Below are 18,171 nucleotides of genomic sequence, written 5' to 3'. Positions count from 1 at the left end.
GGCGAGTCTAATTCACGTTCATCCGCCTCGATGCTGAACACACCCACTCCCTCAGAAGCAGATAGTTCAAACATCAGGTTCTCATCACGGGCAGAAGAAGCCGCAGCGCGGGCTTCTGCACCATGAACGGGAGCCCTAGAACCTTTAAATAGGGAATGAGAAAGTGCCGCAGCAGTCTCACTCTCATCTGCAAGATCCTATCGCGAACCCCGCGATCTGATTCGCCGCGCGCGAGCTGTGTGAATTTAACTCACGCTCACCCGCCTTAATGCTGAACACATCCACTCCCTCAGAAGTGTATAGTTCAAACATCATGTTCTCATCACGGGCAGAAGAAGCCGCAGCGCGGGCTTCTGCACCATGAAAGGGAGCCACAGAACCTTCAAATAGGGAACGAGAATGTGCCGCAGCAGTCTCATTCTCATTTGCAAGATCCCCGTGAACCCCGCGATCTGAGTCGACGCGCCGCCTCAACGGACGCGGGACCCGAACCGCGGGGAACGCGAGCTGGTGAATTTAACTCACGCTCCTCCGGCCGCCTCGATGCTGAACACATCCACTCCCTCGGAAGCAGATAGTTCAAACATCGAGGTCTCGTCACGGGCAGAAGAAGCCGCAGCGCGGGCTTCTGCACCATGAACGAGAGCCTCAGAACCTTCAGATGAAGAATGAGAAAGTGCCGCAGCAGTCTCATCCTCATCTGCAAGATCCCTTTGCGAACCCCGCGATCTGAGTCACCGCGCCGCCTCAACGGACGCGGGACCTGAACCACGGGGAACGCGAGCGCAGTACTGATAGGGAGTGTTTCACAGAGATCACAGACAGCCCCCTCGAGAGCTGCCCGTGCGTGTGTTACACTCCAAAACAATTCACACACAACTGATGCGTGTCCCCACTCGTAATATATTTTGGGCAGGGGTGCACACATCTAATGAATTGCTCACTCGCCATAATACAGTGACTGGATCAGACAGACAACACCAAATAAGACAGACAAAAACAGAGAGCGCTTGCTGAAGAGCGAAAGCTAATGTGTGTGTGCGCCGGCGACACTTTTATGCATCCGGTTATGCCGTCACATGTTACGTCACGACGCAACACCAATCAGGATTGGATTAGTTTCATTCAACTTCAGAGGCGTACGCTTAGGGAGCGTCCCCAAAGAGTCGTTTTCAACGACGCAGTGCGAGTTCCCTACGAAAGGGAACTACACTTAAAAAATCCACTTATTTCAACTTAGAAACTTTCTGTTGCTGATTTAAATTTTGTATAATCATAATATTCTAATATAGTATAAAGTGCCGTACAAGTCATTTAAACTTAAATTATTTTAAAACTGACTTAAAAATCAAGTGGAATCTAGTATAACTTCTAAAAAAATATTGAAATGCTTAAATTATTATTTTTTAAATCACTCTTTAACCACAGTGGTGTTTATTTAAAAACATATGTTGCCATGACTTATTGCTCATTTAATTTTTAATAAAAATGAGCAATGAAAAAAAGCACTGAAATACTATAAACTTTTTTTTTTATATAAACATTGAGAAAATGTTTGTACTCACCTTTACATGTCCTCCTGCAATATTAGCCTATAAGACGACGGAACTTCTGATTAAATACAGAGATTAACTCATCATAATCAAGAGTCTTTCTCAGTTTGCGTTAAAGAAACTGCCCGGATTCATTGCTAGACTTGGTTTCTTGCAACAGTACAATTGGGATATACAATTTAGCCATTTTAAAGTATTAACTGATTGATATTTGCTTCGCTATTTCCAATTCCAACTCCACAAATGCGCAACTCCTATTATTACAAATTTTACAACTTTGCATTGTAAAGATAACATTCTGAACAAGACTAACAGACACTGACAAATCATATTTAATGTTTCATTTTGGCATCAGGGTCATGACACATTAATGAATGTTACCCTTCTGGTCTGATCACAAAGAAGAGCTACTGTAGCTCAAATTTCTGAAAAACGTAATGCTACCATGATAGAAAAGAGTCAACCGGTCAAAGTGCCCATAATGCTGCAAGTGCCCTAGTTTGTTTACTTGGTTACTAAGGTAAGGTTTGCAGTGCCAATAAAAATCATGCTGCAGATGAAATATGAGATGTGTTTAGAAAAACAAAAAGATCAAGATAAATATCAAGTGTAAACAGATTTTTTCATTGTGCAAAAAGTGTGAAAATATTGAAATTACTGTCAAATTACGTCCCTTTCAATCCAAAATTTGCATGTATCCACTGTTGGACATTGCTGGTTGAGAAAATGAGCGTATTTTGTTGGAACATACTTGCTAAAAGTCTACAGAGACAAAAGTGCTCATGAAACACTCGCGTAATGCTCACCACAAAGCAATAACTTTTTTCTCTTAGGTGTTAAAATGAAAAGGCACTTAGATCACAGTGGTCTATCATGGCATGTCCCAGTGATACTGTCCCTGTTTCAAACCCCAGTGATATAATGCTCAGGTCAGATGATTCTAGAAATAGATGCGCCCGTGTTTCTCAATGTGAAGCAATCTCAATCACTTTGGTTATTCCCATGGAGCATCTATTAATCTGAAGAATATATTGTAGCCTGCACGTTTGCTACACTCCCCTGTTGTCAGTTATAAGCAATAGCTTAAAAGAAGCATATGGCTGCCTTTTTTTTTGCCTTAGTGGAAAAACAATCTAGACTTCAAATGGGAAAAATACTGCTAATTATCTCCTACATGTTTCTGTTGTTGCTTGTAATGGAAGTGAAGTGTGAAGATGTGACTTTTCATTCTAACATCTGCTGTCTTTCTCTATCGACCCTCCAGCCCTGAAAGATGCTCGATTCCAGCTGGTCAATTTCTCAGACAACGAGCTGCGTGTGTCGTTATCCAACGTGTCTCTCTCAGACGAGGGAAGATACGTGTGCCAGCTCTATACAGACCCCCCACAGGAAGCCTACGCCGACATCACTGTGCTAAGTATGAACACTCATGCACACCTCTATATATACAGCCCCTGCATCTCTGGTGACCCCACATAGAGGCATGACCTCCAAGGTTGAGATCCACTGGACTAGACAAACTGAACCTTTTGTTTTGGCCGTCAGATTTCCCATAAGGCACTTGCTGCATCAACAAACACCCACAGATACACACATGCAGGGCTTCTTTGTTTCCTGAGGAATCCTTTTATGATCAATCACTAGAGTGGAGCAGCTTTCATGAGATGCTGCAGCAGTGTAGAATCAAGATATAGCCATTCATCTTCACCGAACAGAAGGCCTGAGACGCGGCCAAGCCAGATCCTGAACGTCGAGTCATTCATATTTCAGAATGGAGCCAGTGCTCGACACACGCACGCACACACACACACACACACACTTTCACTGCTGTTTGGAGGGGCTCCTGAAATCTCTCTAAAAACTCAACAAACACTTCACCTGCTACTTCCTTTTAGGACTCAGCTGCATGGTGGGGCCATTCAGCGGAATTATTGTTTGTGTTTGTGCGTGTGTCTTTGTGTACATGTGAACGCTTTGCTGCATTCTGCGTCTTGACATAACTGCATGGAAAAATCACCCGCACTTAAAAGTGATTATTCCGTTTTGAGAGCAGAGTTTAGTGCGGGGTGGATATTGAGGGAGCAGGATTGTAGAGAGCTCGCTGAATGCAATCGAGTGGCTGGTTCCAGAGCTTCAGACGCCAAAGCTGAATGCTTGAATGGAACCCTGCCGGTCAGGGGGAGCAAGAAATCTCTACTACTGAATTACCCTGTCCAAATAATGTCTCACATTTACACCAGAGAGCATGAAGGTTTTAGGATTAATGTGACCTTTTCAGGTAAGCATTTTAGACGTAGTGACTATCCTGGAAAGTCAGGTCTTTTTGGAAAAGATGTTATCACTGCATATCCAAGCCGGAAGCCTTTAGAGAAGTTTATACAGTGTCCTAACCAGACACAATGTGATAAGATTCCAGTGACAAGAAATATCTGTCCACACCAGACGTGACACGGCTACATGGCGCATCTAATTAATACATATCAAATCATTTTAACATTAATAAAAATAATTACTTAAGTTACTGAAACAATCTTTGTCATAGAATACACTTGTTTGTTCAAAGTTTGAGCATTCTTTTATTTTCAAGATTTAAAGTGAATTATTCACTTTGGCAGTAAGGTTATGAGATGTATAGGTTATACCCTTTTAAGATGAAATAAAGCACATAATCATTACCTGAGATTATCATTGTAATAATATTAATTTGTATGTTGTTGTTCCAACAACGATGCTGCAAAAATAGAAACCTTTTCTAAAATAGAAACCCCTGTCACTCGCTGTCACGGCTGGTTAGAACAAAAACTCTGATTAACATGGAAAAGATACTTTTATCACGTCGCAGTGTCACGTCATGTCTGGTTAGATCACTGTGTTGCAGTGCTTGAAGAAGGGTGTATCCTTGTTACATATTGCCTGTGAACATTCACAATTATCCAGGTCAGTATAGAATGTTCTAGTAGTTTTAGTCTAGTCAACGGGCTGTGTTGCTTTCTGTTGCACAAGATGTTCCATTACTAATCGTGTTGTAGTCACCTCTGATTCATCACAGTATGCACTTTGTCTGGGTACCCTCCTTTATGTCATTTGTAAACGAGAATGAATACACTCACCCCTTCATATTCTATGATATGTCCATCCCTCAGTGTTAGTGTCTGTGTTAGCTATCAATGCACCCTGGGATGAATGTGACTATAGTGGTGCTTGATTTACAGACCGCCTTGTAAAATCTGTCTGTCCTCTCTCAGTCCCACCAGGAAACCCAATCATAGAGTCCCGTGAGGACATCGTCAGCGAGGGCAACGAGACGGAGATAACCTGCACCTCCATGGGCAGCAAACCCGCCGCAACGATCAGATGGATGAAAGGAGACAAAGAGCTACAGGGTGGGTAAAGACACATTGTGTGCACACAAACAAACTTCTCTCTGCCTTGCAAACCATAGCTGGAGTTTTTCCCTGGTGCACTTTCCTCTTATAATTTATATATTGAAAAGTGATACTTTAATTGAAAACACTAGATAAAAACATTTATTAATACTAGCAACACACATTGTTACATTTATTTAATGCTTAGCCGATCATTGATGTACATTTCAGGGTTTTTTTGTTTTTAAGAAATTGATTTTATTCAGCAAGGACACATTCAATTGTTCAAAAGTGACAGTAAAGACATTTATAATATTACAAAAGATTTCCGTTTTAAATAAATGCTGTTTTGAACTTTGTATTTATCAAAGAATCCTAACAATCACGGTTCCTTTTTCAGCATTGATAATAATATCAGCATATTAGAATGATTTCTGGAGGATTATGTGCAGTGTTGGGGGTAATGCATTACAAGTAACACAAGTTATGAAATTCACAACAAAATATCTGAGTTACTTTTTAAAATAAGTATCGCAAGTTACTTTTTCCCATTTATAGACTGACACCTCTCTCGTTCCGATGTTGAGAGAAATGGGGAGTCAGAGGGGCTGTGTGCGCTGTGTGAATATGATGGTTATTGTAGTTCTAGGGCCCTATCTTGCACCCAGCCCAAATTATGCATGTATCATTCCTATATTTAGGTTCAGTGTGGTTCGGTTCAATGCGTGTTCCGGCGCAAACGTTCCCTGGTGCTATTTTGCCGTTTCAGAAAACAATTCCGCCACAGACCAGGAAACACCTAGTTTAAAGTCAGTGGTGCATTATTGAGATGCTATTTTAAGGGCGCATGCTTGGCCATAATGTAGCATGTGCACAACGCGCATACACTTTGCTTCTCTCATCTCATCTATTTTTGCAAACCATACATAATTACAAGGACAAATATTACCACACGGAATGATCTACCTCATTGTGGTGTCCATGAGGATGTGAAAAAATAGGCATAAATCTAGCTTACACATTTACCCAAATTATTCAAAGTATACCAATTGTAGTTATGACGGATCAAACCTGTTTGATCAATAGTGGCGAGACGCATAGATATATAACGACATTTGACAAAGTGCGTTGTCGTCAAGAACCAGGAAACAAAATTCTGAAGACTGTGAAATCACCTTTACCATCATGTTAGTTGTGTGCGCCTGGCAAATCCGCCATTATAATAGCAATCCACCATGGAACAAGTGCGCCTGCTCTTAAAGGGAATGTGAGAGGACGCTCTGATTGGTTTATTGCACGTTACGCCCAAACCACACCTATGAGTAATGTAGCTACTTCAGACCAACCCATTTTAGATTTGCGTCGGGTGCAAGAGTCATTTATCCCGCAGGTATAATAGCGCCGAGATCCACCCACAAAATTACTTGCGTTTCGCGTTTGATACTTGCGTTTCAGATCGTTAAAATAGGGCCCCTAGACTTAATGTGGACATGTATTTACACATCTGCACAAAAAGATCCAGTATTCCTCAAAATGAATAAAAACAGTGAAATGCAAAATCATAATATAACACAAACCTTCAATAATTTAATGTGAAAATACACACATGTATTTAATCTCACTTTATTATGTGTCTTTGCTGCTGATCTTCGATGATCCAATTCAAACATATTAAGCAAAACTGACTTTAGATAAACATCATATATTTTTTTATTATTATTTTATTGCTGAAATAAGAGTGTTAAACTTTCTTCTTCTGCGTCCTATTCTTCTGCAATCCAGAATGGCAGCAGAACTGAAAGGTTTGTTTGAGCTGCGTCCTCTACTCTACAGGCGTGAATTTGCATTTCATTTCAGCTTTAGGCTTGTTCATTTCACTTTTGGTGTGAAAGGGCCTTTACTTTTGCCAAAATATTACTTTGTTGTTAAAAAACAAACAAACAACCAAGCGCAGCCCAGGTGAGAAAAAGTAACGCAAAAATTATGTAACATTACTTTCCATAAAAAGTTATGCAGTTTGTTACTTTTTAGGGAGTAACACAATATTGTAATGTATTAATTAAAAAACTTTAAATTAATTAAAAAGTAACTTTCCCCAACACTGATCATGTAACACTAAACACTGCAGTAATGGTTGCTGAAAATTCAGCAAGAATAAGAATAAATTACATATTAAAATAGAAAACAGTTATAAAAAATATTCTAAAAGTCTGGTCCCTCCTATTTTATTTTATTTTATTTTAGAATAAGAGTAATATCATCAAGACTATGAAATGATTGAAAGTAGTAACCAAAATTGTTAAATTGGTGTGCGTGCGTGCGTGTGTGTGTGTGTTTGTGTGTGTTTGTGTGTGTTTGTGTGTGTGTGTGTGTATTAATTTATACATTTTAGTTATTTACTGAATTATTACAGAGGCACAAATATTTGTCTACAAAACTCATTTCAAGTATTAAAAGCAAAAGCCTTTTGATCAAATAGTTTTTAAGATCATGAGAAACACAAGTTCATTCAAGTGTGTCCAATCTTTTGACCGGTAGTGTGTACATGTATCATTTGACATACCCCTTCTCCGCATACTTTAGTCCAAAGTTTATTGATCTTTGAATGTCTTGTGAAATGTTCATAACAGTACTAATTATAAACTCAACAACCCCTTTTCAACATCTGTTTACCTGAACGCTCCTCACAGAAGCTCGGCTCATTTTCCATATCGCTCCGTTAGGGTGAGTGAGAGGCCATACCTTTGACCCGCAGTTGTCTAGACACAGGCAATTTGCGTATTATGTACAAATTACTGCATATAAGCTGTCCTAATAACAGCTACCCAAAATGAGACGGCTAAATTGGAGTCCTGGACGGATGTTTTCATTTGGTAATTAGCGATAAGCTCAGTCAGGGGTCTCCATTTCTCTCCACTGGGAGTTTCAGCAGCTATTACAAAGCATTGTTCTGTTCATTTGTCAGTGGGTGTTTTGTTTTTATGTAACATCAATATATTATTGGACAGTTGGACAAATGTAGCGCTAAAGAAGAACGAGTTCGCCTCAGTGAGATGGACAGCAGGACATGAATATTCTGTTCTTGTATAGCGAAATGGTTTGAATGGAAAGCGATCGAAGAAACCGAGGGACTCCTCTCCTGACACAAGCAGTGCAACGCTGGCACTCACTGGCTGGAAATTGCTTTTGGCCCCTGCGCCTTTTCGGATTTATTTTTAATTAAATGTCCTTATCATTCAGCCTAATTACCTCTAGGATAATCAGGCTTTTTTAAATATCATTTAAAGGTTACACCCATACAGCCCCAGAATGTAAACTCAGCCGCCCCCATGATGTACTGCTTCATTCTCCCTCTCGCTCACGCAAACACAACCTTCCCAGTCTTATTCGTGTTCTGTGCCGCATTTAGTACTTCTGTTTTACATCCTGCTCCATTGTTGATACACACCTGTCTCATAAGACAAGCTGAATGAACATCGAGAAACAATAAGTTGTTAATTTCTTCCTGTCAGACGACGACGGCCTGCTCATTGTGTCATTGCTTAAAAATATAATCTCATTTTAATTAGCCAACTAAGCTCAGCTGAAACACAATGGCTTGATTCAGAATTTGTAATGGCTTTAAGGAAGTTTGCTAAATACACGATTGGCTCCAGATCTCTAGACGGCCCTCTTCGAGGGAGTGACTTTCCATGGGAAGGTGTTGAATAATGGGGGGTGGGGGAGGGGCAATTATAGAGCAAAAAAAAAAAAAGAAGAAATGGTGAATTCAATAGGGAACAGGATCTCTTTTGATATTCAGCCCACTGTATCACTGCAGATCGGGACTAATCAGAGCTCCTTTGCATTTCAAAAAGGGAGATGTTATTGAAATGAAGAAATGCCTGAATGACAGTGATTGACCTGTGATTATCTCTTTATCAGCAGTGACTGAGCCATTGTGAGGGAGAATATAGATGTGCTTCTGGGCTCTCAATGAGCTCTGTGTCTTCTCTTATTTGAGATATGATTGTCTGACTATTCATTCGTTGCTGATAATGCTGAATGCAGGGAGAATGAATGCTCAAGACAAGGAATTGTCAGGAAAAAAAAAAACATTGGCGTATTGAGATGTCCAGATTTCCACACAGCAGTGCCATTTCCGGGCATTTTTATGATTTTCGGTAAAATTAGCATTGTGGGTTATTGATAACATTTATAACAGTCAAACGATAGATGTAAACTACAGTACATATAAACGGCAAAAGAAAGATATTTTGCTCATTTGCTGTAAGCAAGTGTAATGATTGTTTTATTTATTTTTTCTGAAAGAAATGAATACGTTCAGATCATATTAGACGTGGAAAAAAAATCTTACTTTTTTAAATCCTAGAATGAAGGAAAAAAAAATTATGATAAAAGATTTTTACTATGTCACGTTGTTCCAAAACTTCCCAAACAAAAGAAGATAGTTTTAAGAATGAAGTGTTTTTATCCATATAATGAAAGTCGGTGGGCTCTAACATTGAATGTACATACACAGGTCTGCGAAAGGTGGGGGAGTGTTTAAGGAAACTGGTTTGAAAAGGTTCATATTTACTTTTCTGATTAATGGCGCATAACCGATACACTTCACCTATAATAACGTGTAATTTTTTTACCCTCTGTCAGACTCAACTTTTTGTATTTCTTTTCTTTTAGTCTGTCACTCCCACATCAAATTCATTTTTTAATGGTCAAGTGGGTTTTTATTCTTTACAAAAACACAAACAGGACAATAGGTCTCTCTCTCTCTCTTGCTCTCTCGCTCACCTCTTCTCTTCTCCTTTCTCTCTTTCCACCCACGCCTGTTTCTCTCCACAAGGCCAGAGCAGTAATTGAGTGATGGAGGTCTGTGCGGTGCTGCGAGGCTATTGTCTGGAGCCGCACAATGACTTCGAGTCTTTTGTGTTCTTCATGCCCACTTGATGCTGCTGAAGGAGGGCTACGGGTCAGATGCGTCCACTACAGCCATTATATCTCACTTCATAAAGCACAAACACACCATCACAGCCCACACAGTTGCCAATGAGTGACAGCTGCATAACAAGCCTCGACAGGAAGCGGTTTAGGGCTGTTTTTCGGGCCACATGGCCCCTCCCATATGGTCACATTTCAGGTGCTGCTGCAGGGGGCCGTTTACTGTACACATGTCATTGATAAGCTACAGTGAGCCGCCATATGTCACATATGTGCAAGACGTTAGGGGATCTGCTTTGTTTTATGGCTCACAGGATGTGTAACATATACTGTGGCTTTCAATACACTTAGCCACCCATGGTTTCTTGATAGAGATAATAATGAAAGCTGTTAATTTTGAATTCTGTGTCTCTCATTGGTTTCTGTTTCTCGCAGGCAAGTCTAAAGTGGAGACCACGTATGACAGGATGTTCACTGTGACGAGCTGGCTGAGGTTTACGGTCACGAGAGCGGATGATGGGGTTCCTGTGGTTTGCATTGTCGACCATCCAGCGGTCAAGGACTTCCAGGCGCAGAAGTACCTAGAAGTACAATGTGAGTGAGCCCACACTTTAAATGCAATATAATATTACTGTTATTTCATTAAAATTATATTGTTATTATTATTATAATTTGTTAATTCAAAGTGATATCTTTGAATAGATAGGGTTTTTTTGGACAGTACAAAATGTGATGTAGGACAATGTGATATAGACTTACTATTATTGAATTAAATCTTTAATATTATATTCTTGAATTATATATTATATTATGTGAATTTTAAGTATTAGTAATATATATTTAAAAGATCTCTCGGGTAGATAATGGTGTATTAATATTATATTATGTGAAAAGAATTTGATGTGACATCTTTGGATAGATAAGTGTTTTTTTTACGTTTTATGTTGTATTATTATTTTTAAATGCAATGTGAGTGAGCAGGGGACAGGATTTTAAATATAGATTTACTATTATCTAATTAAAAATGTGTATATTAAATTATTATTTTTTAATTATTATTATTAGTTATTGTGTGCGTGCGTGCGTGCGTGCGTGCGTGCGTGCGTGCGTGCGTGCGTGCGTGCGTGCGTGCGTGATATCTTTGGATATATTGTTTATTTTATTTTTATTATGTGAATATTAAATAGTAATTTAAATATTTTTTAAGTTATACACTGATGAGCCAAACTATTATGACCAGTCACAAGTGAAGATAATCAATGTGTTGGATGGAAGAGAAATAGGCAGAAATAAAGATCTGAGTGACTTTGACAAGGGCCAAATTGTTATGGCTAGTTCCCTGGGTCAGAGTACATCAGAAACGACAAGGCTTGCTCCAAGTAAGCAGTGGTGAGAATTTACCAACAGTAATCTGAGGAACAACAAACCACAAACCAGTGACAGGGTGCAGGACACCCAAGACTCATTGATGCATGAGGGCAACGAAGGCTTTCTGGGTAAATTCTGAACCAACTGAAAGTCTACTGTGGCACAAGTCACACAAAACTTTAATGATGGGCAGAATGTGTCACAACATACAGTGCATCGCACTCTGCTTTAATGGAGGTGCGCAGCCGCAGACCAATCAGAGTGCCTATGCTGACCCATCCACCATCTAAAGCGCCTACAATCGGGCATGTGAGCGGAACTTGACCTTGTTCTGGCAGTGGAAGAAGGTCACCTGGTCCGATGAGTCCTGTTTTCTTTTACATCACGTGGATGGCCATGTTGAGTACGTGTGCACCTTTTACCTGGAAAAGTGATTACACCAGGATGCACTGTAGGAATGTGATGCTCTGGGCAACGTTCTGTTGGGAAACCCTGGGTCCGGCCATTTATGTTCGACGTATATTTGACATGTGCCTACATTTCCTAAACATTGTTGTAGGCCGGGTACACCCCTTAATCATGTTTATTATGTACAATATGAGCGAGCAGAAGACAGTGTGACAGCATTTGAAATGTATTGATATAGAATTAGTATTGTTGAATTAATGTTATATTTTGGTAACATTATTATTAATTTAAATATGCTTAACGTCATAGTTTTGACTAGATCAATCTCTCTCTCTCTCTCTTTCTCTCTTTGGAGTTATTTTTTTTTTTTTTTTTATCTTTGTCCTTGTGTTAAATCATTCAGGTCTATCCTTTCCCTTGTGAGAGCAGACATTAGCCCAGCCATGTCCCTTGGCCTGTGATGAAAGTTTAAGTGTATTTTTGCGCTTTGGTGATTCAGTCGTGACAGAGATTCTGCCTCTGATTGGGTGAGAGCCATGGGCTTTGTCTTCATCCGAAGATACAGATACGATTTTTTAAGATATTTTGTTTGGGTCCTCATCATTTCTTGGTTATTGTTGGGTTTAGAAGATCACTGGAAAGGCTGCTTTACCTGACCTTATTTTGTCAAAGACAACACATCTCTAAAAACTGCATGATATTTGAGCTCTGTCTTTGGGCACTTACAGCAGAAAAATGTAAAACCATTTTGTCTATGCTATTTAACTGGATTTCGTGCTCACGGGCAGCCTTTGTCGTGCTCTGGGGAGAGCTGGTGTAAGAGTCATTGTCTGGCTCACTCTTCTTTCAAATTGTTCTGCTGAAACTGGGAAAACAATCAATGTTAAAAATCATTGAGTGAAGGCAGACTTAATGGAGTATATTTTTGCAATAGAAAATAGAAAAACATTGCTGTGGATATTAAATAAGCCAGAAATATTGATAGCTACACAATGCAAACAGTTTGTGCAGTTCAGCAGCTTGAGGGAAATTAAATGCTTCGTGATGGCGGTGGTAAGGAATGACAACAATATCTCGTGTCAATAATTGTGTTATTAGAATTAGAGTGACCTTTTCTGTCCGGCGCACCAGCTAGTGAGAAACCGGAGGCCGGTGGCGCTGCTTTCCGTGGATTTAATGCTTGCGTGCCCAGGAGAGAGAGAGCTTTGGAAAGGAACTAATGCAGAGGAAGCTTCAAAGCAAGAAACTTTCACTCAGAGCCTTTCATGCGAAGAGTTTGAAGATGACAAGGGGAGAAATGGAAGGAGTCTCTATAGAGCTGAGACAAACAGGTGGATATTCCTCTTACAGAACTTCTGAGCGGGGCGCTCTTTCTCTCTCACTTCAGACCAGGCTGTCCATCATGGACACAGAAATGTTAGCTCTGACAGGGTGTAATTTGGAAAGATAGAAGGCCAACAGATCACTTTTTGTTGATAGAAGAGGTCAAACAAGCATCAAGTGGGCAAAGCACTCAACAAATTTAGCGATTGCCAAAAAGGCAGTTGAAACATCAGTCCCGAAATAATGTGATAAATCTTGTCAGGACATTGACACATTTTTTTTTTCTCGTGCACTTTAAAAAATCCAAGAAAGTGTGAAATCTGTGGGCCAACGTGAAGTCACCGTTCACTCAGCATCCAGTCCATTCAAAGTGCCGTAAGAGCTGGTAAAATTGAAAGAGTGGGATCTGGGGGTTATTGTGGGCAACTTTGACATGGTTTCAGTCAAATCATATTTTATACTTTGATTCCACAGGGACGCTCTGTGTGGATTTTTTGTAAATTCCTTGGCCCATATGCATGACCTGCCTCCAACGCAAGGTCTGCTGCTTATCCTGATTCACGCATACTAATGACTCTGGACTATTTACATTATAAACCCACATTTTACATCAGTGCATGTCTACTGTTTAACCCACATTGCTTGCCAAAGTGAATGCAGTGATGTCATTAAAGTTGCACGTGGGAGCAGCTCTAATATCTCCCGCACCTCTGTTGAACATACACATAACGCTGTCGCATAAGCATCTGTGGAATGCCACTTCAAGCTCCATTACTGGGAGAATATTAGATTTGGGTTCCTTTGAGAAACTAGAGGGCTGGATGCCAGCCAGCCCTGCAATGGAGCATAGTACTGGAAAGGCATAGCTCAGCCATTACAACCTGTCAGTTTAAGAGGATGAATACCTCCAAGGAAGCAGCAGGAACCTCAGAGCACGCATCTCCTGTGGAGCCCACTTACATAAGCATGGTGAACTTGGCAAGCACACCACGGCCTCCTGTGAATCTTGGGAACTTTAAAGGGATATTTCACTCAAAAATAAAAATCTGTCATTATTTACTCACTCTCATGTCATTTCAAATCTGTAGGACTTTCTTTCTTTTATACATTTTGAACACAGTTTCTTTGTTTGTTTTTGTCTATACAATTTACTGTTGTTTTGGACCCCACTGACTTTCATTGTATGCACAAAACAGTTTTTCAAAATATCTTTTTTTGTGTTCCACAGAAGAAAGTAAGTCATAAGTTTGAACTTTTGCAACTCGCGATGAATCATTGACAATAAAACCAAGACCATGCATTGAGGAAAGTAAATGGGGTCAATTTTGATTTTAACTTTAAAATGGTTCTGGTACAGACACTGATATTTTTCTACCTCTTGTTCCTTGGATCCATTATGCCTAATAAAAGGCCAGTAACACTTTCTTGCCACTCACTATTTTTATGCTCTATTTTTGTGTCTTTTATGCTTTATTTTCTTTTTGCACTTTACACTTAGTATAACATAAAGGTTGCCGTTTCCTGTTTTTTCCTGTCATGTCCTTATATGTAGAAACACTCTCTGGCAAACAGGAACCTATTTAGTATTTGCCTGACATTAGACACATTCTACAAAAGCAGCCGAGCAACAGCCTTGTGTAGTCCATTAAATGCCAAGGGTGCTAAATGTCTCTATGATATTCTTATATAAGCTGTTTGCCATTAAGTTTCATCATGTCATTAGACCGCCAGACAGACCGAAAAATCTTATTAGATATCAGAAATTGGCACACAGGTGTAATACCGTTATGCAAGGGGCTTACACAAATGTGGAGCAAATGACCGGCCCGCAAGGATGTGTATGTCAGATAGGGGTTGAACAACTTCAGAAGTCGACATTTATGTGATTAAAGTCTAGTTGACGTCGACTAGTCACTGATAACGTCATTAATGAACAAATAAGCCTTAACCTCGAGCTGAGACCCCTTGTGCACAGCTATGGCGCATGACACAGCACTGCCCACAAGGCTATTGCTCCTACATACATAACTGCTTATTTTTATGAGTTATTTTGTCTTTGGGTTACGTTTCTAACAGATTTTTGACCGTTCCAAATCAAATACAGATGACGTAGCACAGTAAAGATTACATAAATATGAATGCATTATTGTCACGTTTTGGGTTTTGTTTCTTGTTCCTGGTTCTTGTCGTCATGTGATTCCCTGTTCTAGTCATGTGATCCTGCCAAGTGTTCCCTTGTCTGTTGTCATTGGTTCATTATTTAATTGTTCACAGGTGTTCCTTGTCTAGTCATTAGTCTTGTGTATTTAAACCCTCATGTTTGCCCTGTGTCTTTGTCTAGTATTGTTTTGTGTAACCGCTGTTTGTAAGTCTCATGTCAATGGTTTTGTTTCTAGTTTCATGCCACATAATGCGTTTGTTTTATGTTTGATCTTGTTTTTGGATTATTTTGTAAGAAACTGCACTTGGGTTCTCAACAAGTTTGCCTCCAGTGGACTATAAACGTTACAGAAACACCTGTGAACAATTAAACAATGACAACATGACACAACAGACAAGGGAACACATGGCAGGATCACATGACTAGAACAGGGGATCACATGACAGAAAAAAAACAGGAACAAGAAACAAAACCCAAACCGTGACAATTATAGAGAGCGTTTCCGTGTGAATGAATTCTACCTGGCTGAATCTCTCTACTAATAGTGAAGCTGTGGGATTTATTTACTAAGAAATATATGCTAGAACTTTTCAGTTTCCAACCTATTTTATTTATAAATCACATAACACAGAACAAATTATTTCTGTGCTACTGAATGTTTCAGTGTGCGCGCGATCTGCACGTGATGTGCGAGCTACTGTCTGCATGTGTTGTGCGTTACAACGTAGCAGCACATTTAGAAACTTACTTGTACAATAAGCGGTTTAAAACGTGGATTCACCCAATCAATTTTGAGCATCCAGATGGTATAATCAAACATATACAGTATTGTGAGGTGCTCAGAGTATGCATGTATTTGTCATTTTAACTGTTGGAAATGGAGTGTAAATGTGAGATGCAAAGATTTCAAGCTTAAAGTGTCATGGCAGAGCATTAAAGTCGACTAGTTTGTGCAACCCCTAATGTCAGATCCCCTCCGATGTTATTTGAGACACGCAGCGCTGAGTATTTCTACGTGAGAGAGTGTTAGTTATATGTCCGACGTCAGTTTGAATGTCACCCCTCCTGCTGCACTGTACAAACACAGTAGGAAGTCTAATCCCAGCTGAATTGGAAAAGAACTGAGACTTGCCAAGGAGAAGTGCACATTTCATGCTAAATGTAGCAGCTACGGCTGAGAGGCAAGGCTGATGCAAGGTGCAAAAAGCCAGCAGTATACCTTCTGTCAGTCACTGGAGAATAGGACCATTGAGCGGCCAGTTGTTTTAATAGAAATGAGAAAGGGCAGTACTTACAGAACAGAAAGGTCAATGCTGAGAGCGCAAGAGGAATGAGTTTGAATATGGACATTCGTGATGTCATGACTTCTGACTCTATGCATGGCAAACATCAGGGTGTATTGATTATGTTTAAATGACTCTAAAGGTTAATAGAAAAAAAAGCATGCACACATTTTGCATCAAACAATGGTAATGCTGAAGAATCGACTCAAATGGCTGAGAACAATCCAATAAGCGTTGAACAAAGCCAAGGCTGTTTAAAGTTTCATGCAGCCCGGGGGCACAAGACACTGATGTGCTTTACTTGTCTCCCCCACAGATAAACCTGAGGTAAAGATCGTGGTGGAGTTTCCTTCGGGCCCGATTAGAGAGGGTGAAAATCTGGAACTGACGTGCCAGGCCAAAGGCAAACCAGAGTAAGATGCATCTCTCTGCTGTATGTCCTATCACTGACTATGTTGGCAACATTTCAATGGTTTGTTCTGATCTGGATCAGTTTGTGTCATGGGCTCTCATCCCTGAGGAGAACAGTCCTCTAACAAAACAAACCCCATTGAAAAACATGTATCAATACATTATACAACCATTCTGGTCCTGAACTGATTAAACAAGCAGCATTCCAAGACATTTTGTGATATTTTGTACTTCATTTGAGCCCTTTAATAAAAGATTTTAAAAAAATGAAAGATGAAAATTTGATCATGTGCATATGCGCTACAACATTTTGGGGATTTTTGCCAAATATTGACTATTAATTACTTTATCTGCCATGTAAAATTAAATTAATAATGATATTTTAATTTTGTTGAGTACTTGGTAATCTACATGGATAGGCAATGTTAGATTAAAAAATACGTTTCCAATGTATTTTTATGTGGATTTCTCTACAACCGACTAAGACCAAAATAAGTAAGTCATGTAGTCTCAACACAACAAATAATAAAGGAGATGGAATTTAAAAAATGATGGAATTTGAAACTTTGCAAGAATTATTGCAATTATTCATTTTAATTATTTAAATTAAGCAGCAAATGTTTTGAGTGTAAAAAGACTGAAATTAATTCAATTGAGTTTGATTGCCATATTTTTACTATTAATCATTTATTTGGGTCATGATAATAATTTTGCAAATGTCCTTACTGCAAACAAAAATATATAGCCTACAGTGGCCAAAAAATGTGGGCACTTAAGCCAAATTAAAACTCTATGAATGTCATTACATAAATCAGAAGATCAAACCAAGTGGCATTTGTTGTAAATAAATGTAACCAACACTTTCCAAGGAAAATATTTCACACACAAAATTGTACAACAATAGATATATGGTTGAAAATTAAGAAAGTTTTTAGAAAAGCTTAGAGATAATCACACATTTTATTTGTACAAAATTATCCAAATATTTCCGGGGGCCACTGCACATGCCTGAAGTAAGTTACAGTATCAATGTTAGTTCAATGAGAGCACATGTAATGAAAGCCATTCAGGTGTTTTTACATTCAACAAGCCCCATAACATACCCAAACTGAAATGCTGCGGGCAGACAAGTCACCACCCAAATTCATTTAATAAAGATGAAAATACAATCAATACAGTGAGCAGAAAATTGGAAGTCATTTTCATTAAAGCTTGGAGAGGGGCTGCAGTCATTACTGTCAGACAGTGCAGGGCTTGGCTTGCCATCCCATTTGTATTCTCCGCCTCACGCCAGGTTCTCTGCAGCCCCTCCACTGTGTGTTTTTCCCCATGCCTTCCTCCCAATAAGGCACTTTTTCTAG

The 18,171-nt window shown here is 39.5% G+C and overlaps 1 protein-coding gene across 6 annotated transcripts in view; it reads left to right on the top strand.

Annotated features, from left to right (window-relative positions):
- Window positions 1-18,171, top strand: part of cadm1a (cell adhesion molecule 1a) — a 278,459-nt gene that overhangs the window by 216,652 nt on the left and 43,636 nt on the right. For all 6 annotated transcript variants that reach the window (XM_079586650.1, XM_079586654.1, XM_079586652.1 and 3 more), the window contains 4 exons: window positions 2,818-2,970; window positions 4,799-4,936; window positions 10,292-10,450; window positions 16,716-16,812. In XM_079586650.1, coding sequence (XP_079442776.1) covers window positions 2,818-2,970; window positions 4,799-4,936; window positions 10,292-10,450; window positions 16,716-16,812 — 547 coding nt within the window. The remainder of the gene's footprint in view (window positions 1-2,817; window positions 2,971-4,798; window positions 4,937-10,291; window positions 10,451-16,715; window positions 16,813-18,171) is intronic.

This window comes from Phoxinus phoxinus (assembly GCF_949152265.1).
Source record: "Phoxinus phoxinus genome assembly, chromosome: 17".
Classification (NCBI taxonomy): Eukaryota; Metazoa; Chordata; class Actinopteri; order Cypriniformes; family Leuciscidae; genus Phoxinus; species Phoxinus phoxinus.
This window is presented reverse-complemented; position numbering and strand designations above follow the sequence as displayed.